Raw genomic sequence first — 8,642 nt, 5'->3', positions numbered from 1 at the left:
AAGGATCGGGCCCCAAGCAGCTCCCCACCATCCACCCCTGGCACACCAACATCTTACAAGTTGAAACTGTGGGTGTTTTTGGCACACTGCCCAAAAATTTTGCCGACCCCTGGTTTATACCTTGTGCAGCAACAGGTGATTTGAAATACTCTGCCTCGGTTTGTGGAGTCTTCACCATGACTATTTCCATCTTTCTTATTCTTGACACTGTACAGGAATCTACAGGATCCTATACCACATTCATGACCATAGTATTCAGCAATGTGACTAATCTGCTATGGTTTGCTCTCACATCCTCTCTGTGGGGGAGAAGTGCATATGTTGTAGCACTTAGTTTTGGCAGAGTGTTGGTAGGGTTTTGTACATGCTGCTCTACATTTATGTTGGAGAAGGCAAGTCAAAGAAATGTGTCTTGTACTTGGGGCAGAAAGTAATGAGGTTTGTGATGGTCTTCATTTTGGTGTTACTGTATTTTTGCACATATAACATGCCCCCAAATAGAATATGCACCTTGTTTTTGAAAGGGATTATGGAAAAAAAATTCCAGTGTTATGGCTGCGGAAAGCAAGGACGGAGCCTAATCTTCAGCTGACTGACCCTGCTTAACTAAAACACTAGCTGCTGTTAAAGACTGGTCTCCATAAGTGGACCTCTCTTCTTAAAAAAAGCTGAAGAGATGTGAAATAGGAGACATGACCAGAAGCCCTATCAGACAGCCAAATTCCCCTAAGAAAGGTTAGCTTCATTAGTCAAGACCATTAAAAAGGAGAGATGATTGTTAGCACCTGTGAAATAAAGAACAATGGACCATTAATTCAGTGGCCCACTGATTCCCTCAGCAGGCTGAGCTGAGGGAATACCAGAGCTGCTGCACTGTGGAGCAGGGATGAAAATAGGGTGTTTCTATCTCGGACAAAAAATCAGCTTCCCCACTTAACACATGCACGCCAATGGGGGTAAAGAGGCATGCTGTATGCAAGAAAATGTGGCACTTCATTTGGAATCAGAATTTATGGTAGAGGTGATATCTTTCATTAGACAAGGGGTGGGCAATTATTTTGGGCAGAGGGCTGCTTACTGAGTTTTGGGAAGCCATCGAGGACAGCATGACAGGCAGCCTGGGGCAGATAAATATTAATTTTCTAAAATTTTTAGGGGCCCCGTAGGCCGGATAGAATAGCCTGGAAGACCACACCCAGTCCGCAGGCCGCACCCCTGTATTAGACCAACTAGATTTTTGCAAAAAATATTCTTTAATTGCAAGCTTTTGGGCACAAACACCCTTCTTCAGGGTGTTTGTGCCCAAAAGCTTGCAATTAAAGAATGTTTTTTTGCAAAAATCTAGTTGGACTAAAAAGATATCACCTCTACCATGAGTTCTACTTCCTTTTGCCTCTAAACCAATACGGCTACAACTTGGAAACCTGGTAGTTCATTTTGCACTCTTGGATGGGCCAAGAGGAGTTCCATTTCCTGCACAGATGAGCTTTAACCCTTTACTACAGATCAGAATGAGATGTAAGCATGGGTGACCCAACACAAATTTATATCTACAGTACATAAAGCTAATACACTAATCTATTGTCTTCTTACTTACATCTTTTGGCCAGTCTTGTTTGATGATAAATGGGAGTTTAGCATTTGTTTTTCATATGAACAGGCTTACATGATTCAGCTTTGTAAAACAATGGTTCTCAATCTTTATAGGCACCCATCCATAACCTTTGTGAACTGACCAGCACCCCATTTCAAGAACCCATATATTAATTATAATGCTTACTTCCTCATATGAAGGTCAGGTAGTGTGGGGGGCTTAGAGTATAGGGACTTTCTGATTGGCTTTTTAATTGAATTTTCATTGGTTGTCTTGTGATCATCAGGTTAATTAGTTAATATTCCTCAATAAAAATCCTACATTTATCTCAGAACATATTAAATTGTCTTTAAAAGCAGATAGACAAAAGATTGTTGGGATTTTATTACCTTTAAATATAACTGGCTTTGCTTTACATATTTTCAGCAAGTTGTCAGGAACTGAAACTGGTTCTCCAGAGGCCACCATTGGAGATGAGGCTGGTCCTATTAAAGCAGAATGTGGCAAAGATGACAAGCTTCCTCCATCTAAGAATGAATTCATGAAGTTAATACAGTCAAGTACTAGCTCGATGAAACAGAACTCACAATGTTTCTTTCTCACATCAGCCAACATCTGCACTCAGAATCAATGCTTCATTCCTTTTTTGTTGAAACACAAATGATACATGAACTACTAATCTACCTATATTATTACCTTACCTTCCTTAAAATAATACCATTTCCAAAACCAAGTTTTACACATATCTAAAGACTGCAAAATAAGCAAGCGCATGAGTGAAAGTATGAGTGCCATAATCCAGAGAAACCTGCAAAACATTTATGGCCTATACATTTTGCATGAACACAAATACATTTTGGTGCTTGGATTATAAACTAATGTTGTTATCCGTTCTTAGAAAGAGAAAATTAAATACGCTGAAGCCTTTCCTTAGTTTTTAACAGTAATGTAACTTCAAACATGAGCAGATTAAAAACACTATTTTAAGGGAAACTACTTAATTCTGGTGGATTATCTGTTTTATCGATTTTATCTTTATCTGAACTAAATGGCAACTGTGTAATCCATCTTTAGAGTTAATAGCAAATACACTTTTTTACAAGTTAAATCAATAATAATAATGTGACAAACTGAACTCCGACGTTCACTTTTATGGCTTAATTACTCATCAGAATGTTACATCTCTCTCAGTCTGCTTCTGGAGGAGAAAAATATCTCAGTCTAATAGAGACAAAACAGCATAAAAGTAAAAACTAGCTGATACACTGTACATGACAGTTACTAGATACTCTTCACAAAGCTAGCTAAACATACTAGGCCACACATGGGACTATTACTCAGTTTAACACAGCGGTACCTTAATGGGAATCGGTCTAAATTAGGATTGAACTGAAATTGAGAGAGCATGTTATAGTTTGGCCAATAATGAATCTCTCTTTGGAATGACACTGATAGTGCCCTGGCCCACTGAAGTCAGTGGGAGTTTTATCATTGACTTCAATACATCCTAGATTTTGGACCAGATCTCAAATGTATTTAAACAGCTAAAAAGACTAGCATTTACAAAAATCTCTTGGTCTGTACCTTATTTACTCGAATAGAAGATGACCCGGATTATAAGACAACTCCCCAGTAATTAGATTCTATGTATGGAAATTATATAAATTTGTTATAATTGTCCAGGGATAGAATCTAATTATTGTAGGGTTGCCTTAAATTTGTCCCCCTTCCACTGCTACACTAGGGAAAAGAAATCTTGGGGGTCAGGTAGCCCCTTTGCCCTGTGCTTCCCCCCAACTTTTTCCCCTGGCAACCCCTTCCCCCTCTTTTTATTGTTATACCCTCCTCTCCCTAAACACATGGAAGTAAGAAGCAAATTTGAAAACAATTACCTTGAAATTAAACACAGCTGTAGCAATTTGCATATTTTATCCATGTACTTAGTTCATCACAAATTGATGCATGTTACCTTTTTCTGAAATTGCTGTAAGTTTTAGCATAAGTTCTCCATAAACATACTTATAAGCAGCACCTTGGCACCTGCTTATACATAGTACAAACTAAGCATGATATTAGTCCAAAACCAAAGGCTCATGATTTCCCATATAGTTTACTGGACTGGGCCCCACCAGGGTCAACAGGATTTCAAGCCATGGTGACTCTTCAGTTCAGCAGTGCTCACTATGTGTGTGTGTACTCCAGATACCCCCCACAAAGGACCATGTGCTGATTCACTTCCACTTATAACAATTGTTGTTGTCATGAATCCTGTGATCCTCCAAATATTTATAGGCAGATGAAGCGCAGAGCAACCTGGCCCAGCTTCACCTCATGGAGGGCAGAGCTACATTAATTATATGTGAGAGGCTGAGAGAGGTAGTGACAGAGGGATTCTGGGTGAACTGTTTGGCCCCATTTGGTGATGTTTGCATTTAAGGTTGGTGAAGAAACAGGAAACATTGGGAACAGGAAAGAAAGGCACAGCTCAGCTGTGGGAATGAAAAAGTCAAAAGGTATGCAATGTAGCAGCTCACCACGTCTTTCACATATACTTTATTCGGATGAGCTGCACTAATCTATCCTGGTATTAGGTTCCCAGCAAGTTTACCCAATATGAACCATGTATTTTATAATCATGCCCAGTGCTGACTGTATTTAATCAACTTCATAGTTGTTTGCCATTGCTGAGCACGTGCTATTTTTGGCAGCAGTTTAATTATAGACAATGTATTTAATGAGGTTTTCTTGCATGCAATCGTAAGACAAGGGGCTTTTTTCCCCATGCCAATTTAGGGGGAAAACCTCATCTTTGATTTCAGTAAACATAGTACTTACTGATTTCAGAAGGACTTCGGATTCCTATTACCTTCAAAAAGCCTATCTGGCACCTTTCTGTATTTTAGTACATAAATATCTTCAATATTCTGGCCTTTCTTCCACTGTCTTTTAAACAAACAAACAAATTAAATCAGCATATCTTACCATTTTTATTTTTATTTGGAATTTGTGGGTTGGGCTGCAAGTTCCAAGTTTCAGTAGATGATGGTGATTCTGGTGACCATCCTTTGTGGCGCTTTTTTGGAGGCCCTGAATTTGTTAATGTGCCTAAATAACATTAATAGTTTGGAAAATTATTATGATGCCAACTGGATGAAAATATTTAATTTAATTAATTAATTTCTGTGCATGACATTCCAGTATTATTTTCATACCTCAAAATCCTATATACTAAGGACTATACTAGATGGTACCAAATATTTACACAAACTCGATAGTCTCAATGTAGTTCTTATTTTATTTTGCTATGTTACAGCACCATAATGTGAGCCATCTGTTAATTTGACCACAATGCACCTACTTTATAGCACAATTTACTCTGGGAGAACTGTATTAATAATATTTTAATATATTTTAATTGTGGATACCAAAAACATATACAGTTTCCTTGTACTCTGAGCAAACAGAGCTTGTGGGAAATATGGGATATAATTTTCAAAGATGCTTAAGTGACTGAAAAGCGGAAGTTCCACTGAAAGTTAATGAACTTAGGTGAATTTGAAATTCTACCTAGCATCATAATTTGTGACACAACTTACTAGCTCCAAACTCCATCTAATTGATGGATCCTGTCACTGTTCTGGGCCAAATTTCTACTGAAAGCTGTATTTTTTGCTTCCTGGATTTTCTGATGCATTTCTGCCATGTCCCATGTTTAACGTTTTGGTATTTCTACTCAGTGGGAACTGAGGGTCTTCTAAGAGTTACTCAGCATCTTGCAGGAATGAGCTCTCAGGTTCTTCCTACTTTAATATGCAAAGGCATGAGCACATCTTGTTGTCCTGTCAAGACCAACTTTCTAGCAGAACTGTTCTTCCTATCTACAAATTCAAGCCTACATGCAATTCAAAAGGGAATAACCATTTAAACAATATTGTTCTCAGTTTAATTTACTGTGTGTATACACATGACAAATAAGTCTTCAGATTGAGAATAAAATAATTTTCAGGAAGATTCATCATAGTAGTTACTGAAACAATAGGCTTTTATCCTTTTATTTTCACCACATGAGGGCAGTATATAGCCACATGGCCTAGTTTCATTCATTTAACTTGGGGCATCATAGCTGCAGAAAAGCACAATTTCAGGATCAAAGCAATATAATGTGCTCATTTGGAAATCACCTGTCCCTGCCAGGTTTAGTGCTGGGTTACCTACATGCTGACATCTAAATGTTACCTTAATTAAATCAGTTGACATTATAATAAGACAGATACTAGCGTACAAAAAAGTCAAATATTAAATGGTTATGGAATGTCAACTGGGATAAAACATATTAGCAGTGCAGTTTGTAAATGTTCACATTAAAATTAATATAAAGTATATATAGAGAGATTATGGCTATTTAATTAATATTAAGAATTTTCCAGCCCTAACAGCTTCATGGGATTTGCTCTGTTGGTGATGAAAACTGGATATCTGATGAAACACTACGAAGTAACCATTTTAGTGCAGTCCAAGGTGTAATGGGGATACTGTTTTAAAATGTGGAACTAGTTGTTCAAGACTCATGTTTTTTTTCTGTAAGGATCACATACTTGCTTAAGTAGTATACAATCAGTTTCTATCAAGGTTTCCCAGTGCCTTGCATTGAAGTCTAAAATCTGTTCTGGAGCAGCTGTTTCAAATTGACAAACACATTCTTCCAAAAGCCTGAATTCAGAGGCTGTTCTTTCCTCAAATTAAACAACCAAAAAGTAAAATATAATAAAAAAAAATAATAAATATGCTGTTTTCTAGGAATGCTGCATCGGAAAGTACATAAACACTTTTCATTGTTAGTTAGTAAGGAATAAAATATATATTTACATAAAGACTCCTAGCATAATGTTCTGTTCTAAATACATAAGAGTTTGCATCCACTACACCCATTTATATAATGTTTCCACTTTACCTCAGGTAACTAAATCAGAATGTATAATTTAGATGAGCTGAAACAAAAAATCCAGAGGTACCTAAGACTGAAGGTCTTGTCAGAGCTGACAGGTTATTTTTCACTAGGTGCTGTTTGGGAGAACCTTTGCCATTGTAAACAGTTGGGCCAAATGCTGCTGTTGATGGGAGATGATCTGACATTGTACCTGCTGAGTTAGAAAAAAGAAATTATATAAAGACATTTTTATAGAGGCAGCCTGGAGCTGATGGAAACAAATGATTAATTAAGGCTTAACTTCAGTGGACCTATGACAATTTGCATCAGCTGAGGTTCTGTCTCATAGCCATTACAATGCTGAACACAGCAAGCCCAATTTTGGTCTTATACCAGTTTTCTCTGTAGTTGCTTTTGGTTTACACCTAAGTGATACCCCAATCCTTCAAAAAAATCAACACATTCAGATCCTTCTACCCATGTTCACATGCCACATAAAGCTTTTTGCAAGATAGGACCATAAGTGAGAAGAATCAAGTGCTGTTGCTAACACCACCAATAAAAACAATTTTGAGCAAAATGCTGAATTTACTTTTATTCCAAACATCTTTATTTATTTTCAGTGAACAGTGTCACATTAAGAAGCAGGCAGATTTTCTTAAACCTAACTCTATTTTTCAGGAATTTAGCTTTTTATATGTTTAACTTTTGAAAATATAATTCAACACTAGTGCCATAAGGATATAAGTGTTTTGTTATCCAGGGGCACCTATACACATATAGTGAGGCTGCTCCAGTGTACTAATTAAAGGATCCCCTCCCCCTTCCCACTTCTGGAGCACATGTATAAATGCCCCAGTCAGCTGGAGGAAATGACAACATCAATGGAACTGCCACAGTTCTTGGACTATCTACTACATCCACAGGAAAATAGTGGGAGAGACCCTATCGGAAGAGGGACTGGAGGGGAAGGAGGTTCAGGAAGGGTGCTCATTCCTCAAAGGAGTGATAGTCAGAGCACATAAAAGGTTCATTTCTGTATGCAGGAAAAGTGGTAAGGGGCTGGAAAGCCGTCTTGACTTACCAGAGGAGTCAAGGAGTGCTTAAAAAAGAAAAAGGAGTTTTATGGATAGCAGAAACAGGGGATAGTCACCAAAGAAGAATACACAACTATAGCCCATATTTGTAGGGAGAGGATAAGGAAGGCAAGAGTGGCAACTGAGATCAGGTTGGTGACTGAAATCAAGGACAGTAAGAATGGTATATAGGGAGCAGAAGGTATATAGGTACATTGGGAGCAGGAAGAAGACCAAGGGAAATGTGGGGCCCTTGCAGAATAGGACAGGACAGCTGACAACAGACAGCCAGGAGAAAGCTGAACTCTTTAAAGAATACTTTGTGTTTGTGTTCCTGCATACAAATGGTGGTTGCCTGCCTAGTTGAATACTGGATGGATACAGGCGGGGGGGAAGGCATTGCCAACCAGTGATCAGATTTGAACTGGTGAGGGAGCACTTAGAGCAGCTGAATGTCTTCAAGTCTGCTGGACTGGATAGACTACACTCAAGAGTGCTGAAGAAATTGGCTGGAGTCATTGCAGGATCATTGGTGAAGGTATTTGAAGACTCGTGGTGCTCAGAAGTCCTGGAAGACTGGAAAAGGGTCAATGTGGTGCCAATCTTTGAGAAGGGGAGGAGGGAAGATCCAGAAAACTATAGGCCAGTCAGTTTGACCTCAATACCAGGTAAAATTTTGGAAAAACATTATCAGGAAGTCCATTTGTAAGAGACTGGCAGAAGGCATGATGCTAAAGGATAGCCAACAAGGTTTCATTGTAGGGAGGTCATGTCTGATGAAACTCATCTCCTTCTGTAATCAAGTAATGAACTGCTTAGATGTGGGAGATGCAGTTGATATCACATACTTGGATTTTTAAAAAGGCCTTCAATATGGTCTCCTGTGATGCTCTTATAAAAAAAACTGGGGGATTGTGGGCTAACAGAGTCCAGTCAAGTGGGTTGGGAACTAGATGAGGGGTTGAACCCTGAGAGTGTTAGTGGATTCATCTGTATCATCTTGGCAGGAGGTGGGCAGTGGTTTCTTGCAGGGTTTGGTTTTTGC

General features: G+C 38.5%; 1 protein-coding gene across 1 annotated transcript in view; it reads right to left on the bottom strand.

Moving 5' to 3' along the window:
- The window catches only part of GREB1 (growth regulation by estrogen in breast cancer 1), a 219,612-nt gene that overhangs the window by 61,933 nt on the left and 149,037 nt on the right, over positions 1 to 8,642 (bottom strand). The window contains exons 7-9 of the mRNA XM_019520757.1: positions 6,607 to 6,735; positions 4,577 to 4,699; positions 1,984 to 2,121 (exon numbers count right to left, since the gene is read on the bottom strand). Coding sequence (XP_019376302.1) covers positions 1,984 to 2,121; positions 4,577 to 4,699; positions 6,607 to 6,735 — 390 coding nt within the window. The remainder of the gene's footprint in view (positions 1 to 1,983; positions 2,122 to 4,576; positions 4,700 to 6,606; positions 6,736 to 8,642) is intronic.

The sequence above is a fragment of the Gavialis gangeticus genome, unplaced genomic scaffold, assembly GCF_001723915.1.
Source record: "Gavialis gangeticus isolate Ggan-Ray unplaced genomic scaffold, GavGan_comp1, whole genome shotgun sequence".
Classification (NCBI taxonomy): domain Eukaryota; kingdom Metazoa; phylum Chordata; order Crocodylia; family Gavialidae; genus Gavialis; species Gavialis gangeticus.
This window is presented reverse-complemented; position numbering and strand designations above follow the sequence as displayed.